The sequence below is a fragment of the Watersipora subatra genome, chromosome 4, assembly GCF_963576615.1.
Source record: "Watersipora subatra chromosome 4, tzWatSuba1.1, whole genome shotgun sequence".
NCBI classification, from domain to species: domain Eukaryota; kingdom Metazoa; phylum Bryozoa; class Gymnolaemata; order Cheilostomatida; family Watersiporidae; genus Watersipora; species Watersipora subatra.
Window position 1 is genome coordinate 8,458,875 of NC_088711.1, and position 17,955 is coordinate 8,476,829.

Consider the following 17,955-nt stretch of genomic DNA (forward strand, 5'->3'; position numbering starts at 1 on the left):
TATGTGAATAATTTAGCAGACACCCAGACTAACACTTTTCTTTACATATACACATGTAGCTGCCTTTGACCTGATCAAGCTTCCCTTGTAGTAGTCTACACACCAATGTCCAAGTAATTCTGCCCAACGGTTTGAAATTCTATATAAAGATCAAGCAAACATTCACACAGACACAAGGAGTTACTCTTTCATAAAAATAACTAGTTAAACTTCTCACAAAGCCTAATTTTATTATTTGAAAACAATAAAAAAATGTATGTATACCTTATTGAGTGAATTATCTTCCTCCACTTGTAGTTGCTTTTCTACAGATTCTCTCATGGCTTGCAGTGTCCTACAGGCTTTATCCTTAACTGGTGTGCTTCTTTCTTTTTACATATAACTTAACAGCAACATTTTAAAGTTTTCCTAACTTCGTTTTCACATGGCATTTTGATTAGACATTTGGTATGAGTTTTCTCAATTACTGATGAAGTCAGATCTGCTAAACTTAGTCTTTCTTAGTATTGCGATCTTTAGCCATTGGAAAGGAAGACCTTTTTATGTATCCTGTTCAGTGAGTTTTTGTTACACATGCCTTTTTTAAGTCCTTTTTTGACACAGGTGATATTGTACATTTATGAGTAGACACCGTTATTATGGTTGCTATGGAAACATTTTTTTCTATAGCGTGAAGCTCCAGGGATTTGGATCATCTTTTTGCTTGAGACTTGACATACTTTAGACACTGTCTTTCTATTGAATAGTTTACATGAAGTTGACTATGAAGTTATCCTTAGAGATAATGGTTTTCATCCGATAAAAGGATACCTTAATGCTGTTAGATTACCATAAATGCTTCTGATCAGACAATAGAAGTGCTACTAGGACTACGACAGCAACAACAAAAACAACTAAAAATGGGGTGTTGGGAGGCTATGTGTAAAGGCCTTTTTGCTTAGATTGTCAACAAAATAAAAAAGGAAGCTGTCTAAGTTTTAAAGCCACCATGACAGACAATAATTTTTAATGAATGACTATATAGATAGTAGTCACCACATTGAATAGGGGGAAAAAATTAAAAGGATTACCAGAACAAAAACCAACTGATAGAAGAAGAAAAAGAAAGTGACTGCGAAAAAGGGAAGACTTCATTTTTATTAAGTTTCAGTCAGCTCGTTCACTCTTTGCTTCTATAAGTACCTGTCAGTAAGCAATATCTTATCTAATCCCAGACTTTCTGATTAGTTATAGTAAGTATCTTCAAGAGCTACAGATTTTCCTGTTATTCTTTGATGTGCTCTACATTTCTTTCATAGTTTTTAGTTGTATGTATGTTAGCTTGTGTCAGATGCTAAATATTACGCGTTGTTAGATCAAAACAAAAGGACCAGTTGGAACAGTGTGTCTTACCGATTGTCTATTGTTTAGCTCCTTGTAAACTGAAGCCATGTGTACCTGTTCTTTTTGTCATCATAGAACTGGGAGGTGTTTTTGCAAATCATAGCAAGAATGGGCAAATCTTTATTATGAATACAATTGGTACAATAGCGATTATAGTTAAGCATGTATAGCTAGTAGTAAACCCAATTGAGGCATATTATACGTGTTCAAAAATTACACTGCAACAGTGCTTCCATGTATCGTACCAACTGTATACACGCATTGTATAATTAGGCAACAATTTGGAAATGCTAACAAATTCTCTACATTAAATATAAACTATTGTTTTTCTTTTTAAATTTGCTGCTGTATTGTATTTTACACGTATTTTATCTCATTTCTTTTTAAAATTAGCACATGTGCCTGACAATTTGCCAATGTCATTCACCCCTTACCTCGAGCATCTGTTAGGGTTGTCACAAAGTAATCTTTAGCCGCTTTAGTTTTACTATAACACATGAAGAAATGTGCACCTTTGCTGTCTTACTAGATGCAAATGTGTGTAAAGAGATTGAATAGGTTTTTGAACAGTACTTTTATCTAAAGATTTTGCTTTCATGGTATTCTTTTGTTTTAAAATGAAGAAGGTCTGTCATATTTTATATGCTATTTTTTAAATTTGCTTTATGAACTTGTTAACACTTTTTTAAGGTCTAATATGATTATAGGTATTGAATCGACTTTACTACAATAAGGCAAAGCATTGGTGTAGACTCTATAAAATAATTATATAAAGCTGTAATACTAAACTAGAGGAATGGCGCTTCGGGTAGGTGCGTGTACACGATGATATAGGCCTCGTTCGTATCAATACTCTCTTGTTTTTGGAGCTGAAAATTATTCAATCACCGATGTGTTGCTTAGGTAATATAAAAAATAAACTGTTATATATACATGTATATAAATATATATGTATACTATAGTGAAATAACAATGTTTAGCAATATATTGTATAGTCCCCAAGCAATTATGAATATAACAGTTAATAACAAAATGTTATAGATGAAACGTAAGGTTTTTCTTGAAATATTACTTTTTGTGGCAATTAGAATTAGGTATTTGTTTCTGTCAAGATTTTCCATATAATAAAGGATAATCCATTGCTTGTCTTTTAACTGAGGTTTTGTCACAACATAGGATGTCTTAGGATGGGTAACTCCTTGTTTTTCGGAATTTTTTTTTAGCAATCTGAAAGCAATTAATAATATGAAAAGAAGAGAAAGTGATAACATGCAACTTTTGATACTGATTCTCAGTTGGTAATAGATTATGATTGTTAAGGTAACCGGTAAATTTGTCCTACTTCCCTCAAGGACTAGTTGCAGTTTTTGTAGATTTTCTTGGCTGACATCTCCTACTATAGCATGGCTAAGCATTTTGCTTATTCTAATTGAATTAATTTTTATAATTGCTATTAGATATTTTACATCTAATAATGTTGGGATTACTATTGTGGTACTTGCATGAAACAGACGAGATTAAGTATATCACTTCTATATGCATTTATATGAACTGGTGCTTTGGAATTCAAGCTCATAAGCTGAAAAAAGAAACCCATTTTTCAGTCCTAAGAGCTTCTTTTTACTAATGAAATTCTCACCACTTGAATGCTTCCAATTTTACAGTTATTATCTTAACGTTCCTTTTGCATTGTTGCCAGTTAATTACCACGTTTTATCGTTGTTGGTGTCCGATAGACTCTTTTAGCTGTGATGATTTATGATAAATAAACAAGTTTTGCATATTCTCACAAATCTTGAAAGTTGCTCTTTTGGCCTTTTTTTTTCTAGAATCAGTAAATGCATTCCTAGTCCAGTCTTCCAGTTTGTTGAGAGATATTCTAGTGACAATCACGCTATATAGGATCTGCAATGCATGTAAACTTGTGGCATCATATACCTAGTCTACTATGGATCTTACACCTTGCTGTTTTTTAGCCAGCCCATGAAGACGCTATGGATTTGGGTGCGACATGTTCGGCTAGTTGTTCAGATCAGCCCAGCAAACCGTATGTGGTGAGTTCAAATATCGCTACAGTTATACTTTGGCGTAAGAGCTCCAGGGCTGAGCTCGTATGTCAATTTTCTTGTATCTCAAAGCAATATTTACTATATGAAATAACTAAACACAAATTAATCTGCTCTATCCTCTGAAAAAAACATCTAAAAACAGAATATTATGATGGAAAATTGTGTTTTTATTTTTCTAATTCACTACCTACATTCGCAAAGTAACAAATACCTATCTAGTGATTATGATCTGCAATAAAATGTAATATTATTATGGGCAGTACTGTATGGAGTTCCTATCTTCAAGACAGGTGAGAGAGACTTGATGGCAACATAAGCTTTAAATTTAACTCAAATGGATTTAGAAAAAGACTTACTAAACACAGACTTGAAAATAAGTTTCAATCATACATTAATCTTAATTATAATTTTGTTTTCGTTTTCCTTTTTTATTATCTTCTTCCAGCTTGGCGCTTTTTGCCCTATTTTCGCTATCACTTTTAGCCAGGCTTTTGAAAACTTTCTTATTCTGATACGGCGAAACAGACCAAACGACGCTGTTCACAAAAGTGGCCTCTCTCACACTTGGCCACCTAGCGATTGCATCAAGAACTTGCTCGTATGCTCATATCTCAAATTTGTCTCATATATCAACGCAAAATCTTGCTTGTATCTGCTAATTTCTCATCTGTTGGGGCACTCGTATGTTGGAGCACTCATATGTCGAGGTCTGACTGTATTTTGGTATGAAAACTGACTAAGCATGGTCTGACAGCTGCTATAGGGGTGGCTGCAGCTAGCACGTTAAATTGCCTGACAGCAAAAGGATTTTCGATTTTCTATCATTAATTCACTTATTTTTGCAAAGTTTATATTATTTGGCCATGCATAAAGGTTTTCTATAGCATTTAATAAACTCTTTACAATAATTAGCAATCTTTTTTGTAACAACTACTATAAATAGAAGTTATTGAGGGAGGCACATTTCTTGTTTTTAGAGCGAGAGACATTTTAAACGAAGGACATCCAAACAGTTAGTAATCGCTCAGGCCCTTTCGACTGCCCAGCGTGTGCTAGGAAGAGCGGCTCAATTTTTAGGGAGTAATTGGCTACTTGGTAGGTGTGTGTGGAGGGTAACATCGGCTGTGGCAAGTCTACAATGATGGAGTATTTTAAGAACTGTTCAGACAGTGTTGAGGTTGTACCAGAACCATTAGAGAAATGGACAAATCTCAATGGACACAATGCTTTGGTGAGTTCGGCGTTTCAGCAGTCTAGTTCATATTTATGCATTAAATTGTTGTAGTTGTCGGTGTGATGTTTTGTTCACAAGGTTATAGGTTTTCAGAAAATTTATTTGTTTCGGATTATGGAAAACTTGTCGCTTATTAACGAGTTTTCTAGTGAGGATGACAGTCGTATCATATCCACTTGAAATTGGAAAGTGTCTTGTACATAAAGCTAAGGTCTTTGACTTGGGTATTGCAGTTGGCAGTTGCTTTTGTCTTTTGACTTGTATATTATTAGACTCTGTGTTGTTATATATGATGCAGGCTAAATTGTACGAAGACTCTGAAAGGTGGGGATTCGCTTTCAATTTATATGCAGCGCTGACTAGACTTCAAATGCATTCTACAGTCACAGTGAGTGTCTGCCATTTTTAAATCTAAATGTTGTGCATTGCGCTTTACTAATACATTAAGTAATGCTTACATTTATGCATTACATGCTTTTGTTTTATACAGACCAAGCGAGTCGTTCTGTTGGAGAGGTCACTCTATAGCCTCAGATATTGCTTCGTGGAAGCAGATTATCAGTGTGGAAAGATTAATTCATTAGATTATTCTATCATAAACGAATGGTTTGAATATTCTCTCAGCCAAAATCTTGTCAACATTGATCTCTTTGGTAAGTCAGCGGAAGAGCAATGTTCTGGTGCGTTGAGGGACCATGATGGTGGGCGACACATTTGAGGATTGGCATGGATATTGTGGGAAAAGTGGAATTATGAAATGGCAGGTGTGACCTTGCTATGGCCGATGTGATCATGATATGGCAAGTGTGACCATGGTATAATAGGTGTGACCCTACTAAGCCAGTTACGATGACCATAATAAGGCATGCGTGGTCATGATAGGACAGATATGACCACAATAAAGCGGGTATGACTATGGCAAGGATGTATGACCATGATAAGTCAGATATGACCATGATAAGGCAGTGTGACCCTGATATTACGAGAGTTGCCCAGTATTACCACATGTTATCATGTTGTGTCAGAGATGGTTACATTTGAAAATAGCAGTTTGTTTCTACGTAATGGTACTTATAGATGCGACCTTGTAATGGCAATCTTAAGTACATAATTTGAGTGGATCTTTTCTGGACACGAATTGCTAGCTGTGACTTATCGATATCACTGCAGTGTCTATGGCAGAAGGCTGATTATCCTAGTACCTTGTATTCCTGCGGTACAGCCAAATTCTATGGTTACGGAATCATATTTATACTATATCATTTATAAAGTTTGAAGCATTTCTACCTAGTACTGGTAGGAATATACTGGGGTATGGCCAGCTCTGAACACACAGAGTTGAGTTATAGACAATTTAACTCTTTTTTTCATGTATTTGTTTGTGCTGTTTGTCGTACGCAGGTGAACACCTTTCAGGCTTGTCGCTTCTATGATGTTTACATCTGTCAACAGTTTTTCTTCATTCATTGGAATAAATTCATTGCAAGCATAATCGTATAATAAGGTATAACTTATAACTTTGTCAAATGTTTTTATATCTTACTTGTACAAAAATGTTTCTGAAGTTTTTGGCAGGCTTCAAGAATTTGGGTATCAAATTATGCGTAGTTGTTGGTCATGTGGCTGTTTGCAGTGTACTTGAGGGTGGACCCCAAGCTGTGCTATGAAAGACTAAAACTGAGAAATAGGAAGGAGGAGACAACTGTACCATATGTAAGCATGCATAGATCTTGTCTTATACATTTGGTATGTAGGCTGTATCATATATACCTGACCTTCACTGTGTCTTATATTGTTTACATAGACCATATCATCTACATGTATATATAAATTACAAAGGCTGTATTTTTATGAAATTTAAGTAGGCACTTTCATATATAATTTGTCAAGGCTGTACCATATACACTACACCATCTATTCACTACATGAATTGTATCATCTATTCACTACATAGACTGTGCTATATATTCACTACATAGACTGTATCATATATACACTATGTAAGCTGTGCCCCATATATATATGTCGCATGAATACAGTATTTCCTGTATCATTTTAGCTTCTACAGTAAATGTTTCTTCAGTGTCTTATTTGTATAATTATTGGTGTATAATGTATAACTTTAATTAGAAACTATTGTTATGCCTGTTAGAGTGTTATAATTCAGCGAATTCAAGTCAACCAATGATCTTATTGGTTATAAAGTATCTATCTTATCATTAAAGTCAAAAGGAGTCACCATTATATGACCTACTTTTAGTCACTTCTAGAAGGGCTACACGCAGCACACGAGTCAATGTTGATAGACAGAAAGTTCCCACTACCTGCTAAAGTACTGGTCAGTATATTTCTCTAATTATCTAAACAGTTGGCATGCCGTTGTATGTAAAAGGAAACTTGTTACAGGGTTAAAACATTTGGTAGCAAATCTCATATTTAAAATTAATGCGTGTAAAGAGATGATAATCTTTGTTCTGTACTATATTTTTCCACTTATCTCAGCTTCAAGTCTTCCTCAACACACAGACATGACCACATGACCGAGTGTTTGACTAAGTAAATCTGTGACTGGTGTCCTTGACCTTCCCATTGCAATGCTTTTCTCGTAAATGTAGGTAGCTCAGTATTATTAGAATAAGCAGAATGTTCACAGCTGTCAATTGTTGGTATTATTGTACCGTTTAATAACCGTCTACAAATAGTACTTTATTTATATACAACATTCCTTAACTGGAGGTTTGCTACATATTTACGGCAATGTATGATAATTACTGTTGTGTTATCGTATAAAATTGTCTGGAAAGTTAAATGAAGTTTTGCGTAGATGATACCGAGATTTCTTCTACTGATTAGGTTGTCGACGGTAATGTGGCGGCTACAAATATGGAGTCCATTTTTGACCAACTTAAATCTCAGATGTTGTTCCAAGCTGATAGTTGAGTCAGGCAACGATGGTGTTCTCTAGTGTGGGACAGTCAGGCGACTGATTGTTTTTACTAAGTGACATTGACACTTTTTTTCAAAGATTGATCTGTAAAATAAATAGTTTTTTTAAATTAATTTTTTAACTATAGCTAGCGTAATTTCTCTTTGCATCTGTGATATTGTCATTGTTATATTTTAGTAACAACTACCAAAAGTTTGATTGAACATTGTTTGTCATTTTGCTATGCCATTTTACTACTCTTATTTGTATGCCATTGTGATTGTTTGTATGTACTTGTTTTGTTTGTATTTACTTGTATGTTTTATAAATTACTGATATAGCAACCTAACCATACTTACTATCCAGTTGTTACAATGCATACAAAGCGTGAAATTATTTGTTTTTATGCTGACCTTTCACTTGTCATTATACTCCTAGATGTGGGCTCAAGTAGCGGTGTTACATAAGGAGTTATCTTCTCATGAAATATAAAAATGGAAAGTTCATGGTTAATTTTCACACTCTGCATCACTTTTGTCTATTTTTCATGGAGTAAATAGCTAACACGTTGAAGTCCTTGCTTAAATGTACCTTTATCATGATTTCTATTAGTCGTCATTCTTGCTTGGGGGAAGCTTACACAATCTTTTTTTCTCGTTGCACCTTCTGTGCGACTGTACATATAGGTTATATTTCAATTTCCATGTTTGTACATAAGTTTTTTTCTCCTTGTAACACCGTCATAAAATGCCAAAGAATAGAAAAAACTGAAATGGTTAACATGGATTTAACATCTACGAATAAAACATGATATAAAATGTAAATCGTCGTGAAAAATTGTTAGGCGAATAGCTGTGAGAAAAAATACATTAACTAAAAAAACTATGTAGTGGTGAAATGAGAAATGAGCAAAAATCTTTTAATCCATGACAATTGATAAAAAATGTTACATTAAAAAGAATGACAAACCTTGAAAATGCTTTGTCCTGTGAATTCTCCACTAGGTCCTAGCAGCAAACATTATTTGATTCAGACACAAGTGGTTATAAATCAATTGTAGGAGGACAATTTTGATTTAAAAAAAACATGGGAGCTAAGATAGATTTTGATTTATGCATCTCAGTTCGATATGAATTTCATACAACCTTCTTAAAAATAATTGTTCTGAAGCATAAAAATAATTGGTCCATCGTGATGATAGTTGTCAAGCAAAGCTTTGTGTCATTGAAATATCAAGAGGAATGAAATGAGCAAATGTCTTCGCAATTAACCATCATTTACAGTTTTAAGTACCGTTCATATCGAGGTGACACCATGCATAGCCCAATAGTAGACTCGAGTGCCAAATCCTAGAAGTTCTCGTAATGATGGACAAATGCTGGATCATCAGTAAATCGGCTTCTGTTCAAAGCCGAGCACGCTTCCTCCACACCATGAGTCATTGGAGGGGGTCCACAACTGAACACTCCAACTTTTGACACCTACATACCATCCAATACCGCAAGAATTAGTGAGTTTTGGCATCTTATGCATACGAAACCTTAAGTCACCAGTCCTAACAACTCCCATGAATAGACTTTATGGATTTATCCCACGAGCAAACGAGAGGAGCGAAGTGTGGGAGTTTTTATGATAAATGCATGTGCACACAACTTACAAAAATTATTCATCAACAATGAGACGAACCCTTGGCTAGAAATTTCATCAACAAATTTAAGCATCGGAATGTAAAGTCGTTAAAGTATAATAACGAGACAAAACACATTTAAACCTATTTGAATATGTTACCAAGTCTTTTTAAACCGTCGGTATTATCTTTAAACTTACCCATCTGATCGGATTATACACAAATAGACAGATTAATTTGAACGAAAATTGCCACAAAAAGCTTGAAAAGCTCGGTTTAATAAAAGTTTAGACCGAAAATTGAAACGCCAATAAAGCCGTGCGACAGATAGTAGAACTATTTAGCAGTGCGCATTTCACGAGAAAACCGTGCTCATTTCATCAGTCTATGGCATTTTTCACTTGTAATCGAATTTATTCGAAGGTTTCTGTAATAAACGTAGACCGTTTGAGGCGTAGACCGATTTACAGGTACTAAATTGTGGTACACAGTTTATCAGCCTGTGTTTTTTTGTCCAATCACCGAAGGTTTCATTATTTGAAACGTTAGCCGAAATTCTTTACAACTTATGTACAAGCTAAGGCCGAACTACAACGCCCCTTCATGACGAAAACATTTTTTATTTTGCTACAGTTTTATACGGGTGAATGCTCCTACTGCTTTCTGTTAAAGATCGCTTATCAAAACCATTCTACATTCAACGCAACAAACTTCCAAACTGTGTATAGCTTGCCATTTTACTTCTAATTTTGCATTTCAGAGTTATAATAAACATATTTCTTTATTGTTGAATTACATACATTACAGTAAATTAGGCCTACAGCTTTATAACACTTTTGTAACAGCTTTTATTTTGCTGCAGTTTGCAGAAATCTTCGAGACGCGTGAACGCTCATAGGTTTTTTATTATTGCTGTATTACTATATTAACAATATTGGTTATTTTAATAATATCAGTGCATTCTACTTATAATATTGGCCAACATTGCATTTCTCCTATTGCAAGGGAGAGACATAAACGTGTAATATTTTCCTTTCATTGTTGTTGTTTGTCATAACCAAACACTTTTTAAATAAATTTTCTAAAAACCTATATAAATACCACAACTTCTCGATATTGCTACCTATGACGTTTTGAATTGTAAACAAACATGTGTATTGGTTTTCTATTATTACTATATTAATAAAATTGATTATTCTAAGAATATCAGTGCATTTTACTTCTAATATTGGCCAATATTGCATTTCTCCTATTGCAGGGGGAAAATATAAACATCTTTTCCATTCATTATTGCTTATTGTTGTATATAATAACACCCACACCCAGTACATTACAGCTACCATTGCAGTTATCCTATTGCACTGCAGAGCCATTTGATTGCTAATATTGCATTTCTCAACCAACAGTACCCTTTATTTTTTTGCCAAAAACTCTGGCCATCTCTTTGGTCGTGGGCTGTATGACAGTGGAATTTCTAGTGATAATATATGCACTACAATTTTGCTTGTATGGAGTGCATAAAGAAGCAGATTATTACTGATATGAGCACACATAGGCAGCCGTTAACAAGCATTCTACATTTACCAAAAAGAGAGCCCAATTAAAAGGTACTATTTGTAAAAAAAAGACTCAGCCTAACACCATGACCATAATTGTATGGATTTAGCTAAAAATCATTGGTAAATTAGGCTCAAATGAGGCCTTACCCCTGGGTGTTCATCCTTCAGCGAGCCAAGGAAAGTAGAGAAATCTGGTCTACCAAAATGGGTGATCGACCTGAGACCAGTGAACAGTGACTTGTTTGATACCTTCTGGAAGTGACGCTCACATATGTACTGAAACAAAAACCAGCGCATCGAAGATGACTTCGCTGTCACATGTTCACGGCCGGCATACTCAGTACTGTAATTGGTAGATCAATGATTGTCAAGAATTTGATATAAAAGCTGTATCTGAAGGTCACAGAGCTTACCAACATAGTGGTCCTGAGATCGAACTTCTGGAAGAATTGCGTAATGAAGATGTGGACAGAAACAAAATCCGTCTTGTCCTTATCCTCAACCTCCCTAATAATGTCCACCAACCATTCAAATTGTTTCTGACTTCTTGTAACCCACAAGAAGTAAACCTACAAAATCGACCATCCAGCATTCCAGTAAATTCTATTATTCTATTATTCTAGCATATATAACGCTACACAGAATGTTTCACAGCTCATGCATTAAAAGTAGGCAAACTTATACTTAAAGAAAATCTTAATAACCAAGTCATCCATTGAAAATATTAAAAGTAATTCAACAAGCTGTCACACAAGCTTGCAAAAACTATTTTTGTGCCAATGAAGAGCGCACCTTTTTGCAGCTAAATTTTGCTCCCAAAGAGGCCCGATTCACAATGTCTTTGAGAATAGAGGCAAATGGAGTGACACCAATTCCACCGCCGACCAAGACTGCCACCTCAAATTTATACCAATCTTGATGTCCCTCTCCAAACGGTCCATCAAGGTACAGTTTGGGAAAAGGCTTGTGTCTGATGATGTCTATTAAAACAGCAAAAACACTGTAAGTTCTCTAACGATCTTAAGAAACGAACCACATGCATGAAACTGGGTAAAAACTAAATAATATTCAGACTAGGTAACGCATAAGTGCAAGTGCACACGGAACAAAATCTTAAGAAGAGTGAAAGAGCGAGTGAGAGAAGAGTAGCAAAACCCTACCATAAGTGAACATAAATCAACAACTAACGGCTTATAAATAACTACAATTCTAATTTTTTGTCTTTCCTAAAATGCTAAAAGTATAGTGCTCATGGTCAACTCTGTCTAAACTGTTTCAAATTTGATTCGTTATATGTAAAAGCAACAAAGAACTGTATCACACAAGAATGCAAATTTACTACCTCCTTGAGAATCTCGTCGTTTACCTGTAATGATAGCACGAAAATAATGTGCCCACCTGATAATGCTAATTGACGACTGGGACCTACTTAACAATTGTTTACTAAACATTACAGTTTCCAGAGATAATGTTGCCAGAAATATATGCGAGTTCTATCAAATCTAGAGTAACCAAAGATCAGACTGAATGAGAAAGTAATCCCAAATAAACAGGCTTGTGCGGTTTTGAAGAATTTCACCTAACATCAGGCATGCTCATACCAGACTATCTACATGATGGCCTACTTACTAGGATCTACAGCTCGTCTTATGTTCATTGTCCACGGGCCAACAGCTCTTATATGTAGACTCAGATTGTCCTCGTGTGGTGCTGATGTCAAGGTGAAAGGATGATACTCATCAGCACCCAAATCCAGACATGCTATTCTAACCCATTGACCAGATCTATACTCAAACCCAGCAGGTCGTTTAAATACCAGAGCAGTTACCTCTGCAATATATATTTCATACTGTGTGATATACGTGTCCAAGTATAATATACATGCAACAACCAATGCATTATAGCCACTGAGTGAACAAATTTGAGGCAAGATTCGATGTTTAGCTGACAAGAGCGAGCGAAATCATGAGAGTTCAACATAGACGGTCACAAAGCAGTACCTGAGGGTAAAAGTTCAGCCTTGGTGATTGAGATTTCAGTTTTGTTCCTGCTAAGACTGATGAGCTTGTCAAGCACGAATACTGTCAGAGGGCCAATAAAAAATGCCCAGAAGAGAGGAGCTTGCACCAGAATGCCTAAAACCGACAACTCAATAATCAATCAATGTTTTTCAGGAGTGAAATGTTGGTGGACAGACTCAACAGAAAAAGCAAACAAGAAATATTTTTTTGCAGACTGCATCATCAACATTTAAACAGTGACAGGCACTTCCAGAGGGAGCAAGTCAGTTAATGCAATTTTTGACAATGTAGAAAGCGACATACCAGCGCCGTGTAGAATCATCAGAATAAATACAAGGTAGAACATCTGGTGGGTGAGCCAAAACGCTCTGAAGACATTTCGCCTAGCATATTGTTGGGCGAATACATACATGACGATGATGATCAGTGTCAATACCACACCGGTAACTCCTAGAAATAAACAATGAATGTTAAAAACAAATACATCAAGTGAAGTTCTTGCTAAAGTTCATCTTAAGAATGTTGACGGATAGTAACATATTTTTAAAGGACAACAATAAAAGTAATCTAGTTAGTCATCACACTTGGCTGCTAAGACTACAATAGAATATAAAAGCCTCGCTAACCTGTGATAGTGCCCCAACACCAGTAATGAAACTTGGGCAATACGTGGGTAGCTCTATAGAAATTCCTGAACAGGCATGTCAGATCTCCGGGAGTTTGCGTAGATATGTGATAAAAATTGATGGAATGGCCAACAACGTGAATGACTGAAACGAATAACAATTTTTTATGCAGATCTTCAACAAATAAGCGAACAAAACATAATAATTACTATTTTCATTTAATCATTGCCTGCCAGTGTTAAGAGAATAAATATGCGTGATGTTTGCATGTTTAATTTCAATCGTCCTGCAAACATTAACGGCATGCAGTGATAGAAGTGGAGTAGAACACCCTTGTCCTGCGATGTTGGCGTTATAAGCGTTCCACCAAACATGCGCCAGATTTGAGGACTGCAAACCTGTTTATGATTAGATGAAATTATCTGCTGGTATACGGAGTATTGATCATTTAAATCATAATAGAATGCTAAAACAGTTTGCACGCTGATATACTGCTTTACATAAGTACCTGTGAAGAGAAGTGCCAAATATGCAACATATTTATGGAACCAGATAACCGAGTCAAACGGCACGAATCTGTTAACAAAGGTCTCTCTCAGCACAGTTATCAGGTTTCGGCACATGGTAAGTAGAAGGGTCGAGTAGGTGAACATCTGTCCACTGGCAGCACCTCGAGTCACTGTCACACCATATCCAGCGATGCGTCTCAAGGCAGCATGCTCTCTCTCCACAGAGTAGTCTGCGATGTAATAGGTTACAGGATCAACAGAGATTTAGATAGTGATGACGAAGTGTTAGGACTGCAGGACTATATCGTTAAGCTAACTGTTAGTTTATCACATCAATGCTTCTATCGAACGTTTCTACGAGATGGTATACTATAAAAATTGTTAGGCACATTTTAAGATTCAACATCGGAATAGGATTCCATGAGAATTTTAAATATAAAGAAAACTTTTGAAAATGGAGTCGTCTGCTCTACTGAAGAAAATATATTTACAAATTTTTGATCATGATCTCTGAAGGCCTCCAGACCAACTAAAGCAAATGATTCACAAGTGTGACCTTTATAGCAACAAGACTTTGAATGTAGTCAAATCTGGTTTTACGATAATCTCGACATAGAAACTTTTCAACACACATTTGTAAAACTTGGGCATATATCTATTTGTCAAGACATGAAGTAATCTCCAACATATGATACTTAAAATGTCTCAAATTATTAGTTTCAGTATAAAGAGTATAAAAAAATGCAAAACAAACCTAAAAATAATAAAAAATATATAAATTACGTTAATTCAAATAACATTTAGCGTAAGTTTTATGTCACGGATTTTCAGAGAGAGAAAACCTGTTCACTTACAATAAGCTCTTTCTGCAAAGATCGCTATGGTCACGAGAGTGTAGAGGGTGACCCAGAAAATGTGAAGTCGGTAGTTTTCCATGTAGTTGGCTATCTGCGTCAGTGTAGTACCCATCGCTGAGTGTTCCCTCTTTGGCTTGTTGGATGGCTTTATGCGCACTTCAACGTGAGTTCGTCTATTCGTAGCTCTCGCCTCTCTGCATAATGTTTAAAGAACAGTTACTAGAACTCTATATGTTGGAAGTCTTATGCTACCACAATTTCTAAACCTGTAAGTCGTATATCCTTGCAAATCTATAAACGCACACTTGAAGCCATTTAAACAATTCGGACATTCAGTGTATCATTCCGATTTTAAAACTCTATCAACATCAGTGCCTGAGCTCTACATATTATTATTTGAAACAAATTTATTTTGTCTTAAACGAGACATTACTATAAAAACACACACCCGTAGGCTTTCAGCACAGTCCTTCTTGCTCTGTCCGGCGCATTCTCTCGTTGCACATTAAGAACAGTTCTGGTACGGGCTACGTCAGCTGGAGGCTGAGCTGGACCCTCCATACCTGTATGAGACCAAGAAATGTGTGTAACTGTTTCATGTTATGAATAACGAAGCATTACAAACTATGTGACAAGCAGAGCAATCTTATAATTTGACAAATCCAAGTATACAGCATATGGAACTAGCTATCTGTAGGAAGACCCACCAGAAAAACAACTACATACACCTTAACAATAATAAAACACCTACACAAATACACAGAAAAGTAATCTTCAATCTATACTACATTTGCTGGCATGTTTTTCTAACTCTTGCTGTCTTGCCCTGTTTAACCAGTTAATGACCATGAGCGAATGTCAATAAACTTTAACTGAGATTGAAACGAGTAAAAAACTGAAAATAAATAAAGTGAAATCAACATTCTAACCACCTTATTGGTAAACAATCGAAGCATATCCTATAAGTAATGGAGCTGTATACAACTATGCAAATTACACATTTCGCTGATGTCTTTGAAACAGATATTGGATTGCAGAAAGCGTTAGCTATAGAGTTAAGATTAGAACCTGAGAAGTTAAGATTGGCATGATCCAGCTGGTCTTTGTAGTCACTGAGAAGCCTGTTAAAGTCATCAAAAGTAAGTGTTTCCTTGTTTGAGAAACCAGCTTGCTCAAACATGGAGGAGATTACCTCATCTATCTGCGCATCCTCAACCCTGCAACCGACATCAATGTTTGTTACAGTTTGTAGGTTATAGTTTCTATTTGTCGATGCATGATAGCAATCTATATATATACAAATCTCAGTGTTTGTCATTTCTTCGTCTGTCATTCGTAAGTCCAGATATAGTGATTCAAATCTAAGAACGAAAAATCCACTTCGCACTAGATTTTAACTCGAAACTTCCGGATCTGCATACAGGCGTGCTAAACGACTAGCCCAAGCTGGTACATTGCTATACCATAGAATAATTGTGGGCATACTTATTACATCGGTTACAACACTCAGGCTTAAAGTGCTTGGGAAAATACTATTGGTTATTACTAGCACGTTTGAAAATCCTGAATGCGTGAGAGATCATTACGCGTAACGATTACTAAGCTGGCTTCAAACACGGCTCTTACTACAGTAAAGATTCAATCGAGCTCAAGTTACTCAAATTCGCTGGGTAATTATATTATTACCTGTGCAACATCGGGCATTCAGCTAGTATAGTAATATTGATGACAATATATTAACTGTCGGTCGTTGTAGAACTGCATAACCTCTAACATACATTCCAAAAGAACTAGATTCATGGTTTCCATTCAACCTATTGTACTGATCAAGGCTTACATATACCAACCCAATGTCATGCCTACATTTTAAAGACACCCTTCTTGAGACATCATTACCTGAATAAACCTAAAGGTTATCTTTATAGATGGATATTCTTAAAACAAGAACAAAACAAAATTAGATTTTGTTCAACAGGAAGGAAAAAATCCAAGATTTTAAGCACATTACAAACAAAAAATAACAGTCCCTATAAGAGTTTTTATCTGCAATAAAAACAGGAACAAGATTGGTCAACAAATTAGAGATAAAACCATTGATGATGTTTTGGCGGTGTATTGTCAATGGCAAGAATACTTACGTGGTATTTGCCAGGTCCATGAGTGACCTCAGCATGACCCTAAACTCTACTTTGCTGAGTTGTTCTCTGTTATGGACATCGTACATGTCAAAGAGCAATCTGGCCTTGTCTGCTCCACTACCTGTTACACAGAAAGAGAATGTGCGACTTAAGTGCAGCAACCTACTGTTAAATGACCCTAGCCTACACTTCTACTACCATGTACAATTTCTGAAAGAGTTAGCAGCGTCTGGGTATTAAACATACAGTCATGTGCATGAGTAAAAGACCGCCCAATAATTTTCATACACTTCAACTACAGGAATCAATAAACCCAACATAGTCAACTTAATTAAAAGAAACTGATATCATTTTAATCTTAAAAATATACACTTTTCTGCAATGTTATTGCTTGTTTGCAAGTTATAACTTATTCCTCCTAATTACATAATACTTTTACACGATAAGATGTGCTCTGTATCAATGAAACATTAGCAAAAGTTAATAGATGGGAATTCTTTCTTTCAACCTATCGTGTTAATTTTAGTTATCAAACCATTAAATTTTTTGGTTTTCTCATATGTTTAACATTTCTACATCCCTAGCAGCATAAATTCAGTCATTGTTGACAGTCTAAGCATTCTTTTCTCAAAATAGCAGCAAATAACAACATTGTCATTAAACACTGCTTATCAACATAACAGCCAAAGTATCATTTTAATAAAATAAAAAACTGATAGAGGAGATTCTGAGCATTAAGATTGTTCCAAGTTTCTGTATTCTCATCTTTTTTACGACAATTTACAACTAGTTTATATATTTCAGAAATACTAGATTTTTGCTGGGGTCATATACTTTTGCGCATGACTGTAGATCTCGAGTTGCACCAGCAATGTCTTGTGAACAGGAGTCAACAACCTCTACCACCTTTGCTCTGTGACCCAAACAACTCTAGCCGTCAATTGGCATACATTACATCATCATTAATGGTTCAGCCAGTGCTGATACTTCGCTAATATTTATTTCG

The 17,955-nt window shown here is 35.6% G+C and overlaps 2 protein-coding genes across 4 annotated transcripts in view; one reads left to right on the forward strand and one right to left on the reverse strand.

Annotated features, from left to right (window-relative positions):
- The first annotated feature begins 3,357 nt into the window (after nucleotides 1-3,357).
- LOC137393721 (thymidine kinase 2, mitochondrial-like) lies at nucleotides 3,358-8,096 on the forward strand. Of its 3 annotated transcripts, none has more exons than XM_068080395.1 (7): nucleotides 3,358-3,437; nucleotides 4,430-4,683; nucleotides 4,985-5,074; nucleotides 5,177-5,339; nucleotides 6,320-6,432; nucleotides 6,947-7,024; nucleotides 7,540-8,096. In XM_068080395.1, exons 2-7 carry the CDS (start codon nucleotides 4,591-4,593, stop codon nucleotides 7,624-7,626), a joined length of 624 nt encoding a protein of 207 aa, XP_067936496.1. In that variant the 5' UTR covers nucleotides 3,358-3,437; nucleotides 4,430-4,590; the 3' UTR covers nucleotides 7,627-8,096. The 3 variants fall into 3 exon arrangements, with proteins under 3 accessions (XP_067936496.1, XP_067936493.1, XP_067936494.1); XM_068080392.1 differs by having other exon boundaries at nucleotides 3,364-3,437; nucleotides 4,552-4,683; XM_068080393.1 differs by having other exon boundaries at nucleotides 3,364-3,437; nucleotides 4,552-4,683; nucleotides 6,320-6,399.
- Nucleotides 8,097-8,284: 188 nt separating this feature from the next.
- LOC137395108 (dual oxidase 2-like) overlaps nucleotides 8,285-17,955 on the reverse strand; it is a 29,875-nt gene continuing 20,204 nt past the window's right edge. The window contains exons 19-31 of the mRNA XM_068081906.1: nucleotides 16,950-17,070; nucleotides 15,880-16,028; nucleotides 15,260-15,374; nucleotides 14,809-15,005; nucleotides 13,954-14,184; nucleotides 13,446-13,589; nucleotides 13,123-13,269; nucleotides 12,799-12,933; nucleotides 12,428-12,628; nucleotides 11,591-11,778; nucleotides 11,212-11,367; nucleotides 10,946-11,074; nucleotides 8,285-9,093 (exon numbers count right to left, since the gene is read on the reverse strand). Coding sequence (XP_067938007.1) covers nucleotides 8,962-9,093; nucleotides 10,946-11,074; nucleotides 11,212-11,367; nucleotides 11,591-11,778; nucleotides 12,428-12,628; nucleotides 12,799-12,933; nucleotides 13,123-13,269; nucleotides 13,446-13,589; nucleotides 13,954-14,184; nucleotides 14,809-15,005; nucleotides 15,260-15,374; nucleotides 15,880-16,028; nucleotides 16,950-17,070 — 2,045 coding nt within the window. The 3' untranslated portion in view covers nucleotides 8,285-8,961. The remainder of the gene's footprint in view (nucleotides 9,094-10,945; nucleotides 11,075-11,211; nucleotides 11,368-11,590; nucleotides 11,779-12,427; nucleotides 12,629-12,798; nucleotides 12,934-13,122; nucleotides 13,270-13,445; nucleotides 13,590-13,953; nucleotides 14,185-14,808; nucleotides 15,006-15,259; nucleotides 15,375-15,879; nucleotides 16,029-16,949; nucleotides 17,071-17,955) is intronic.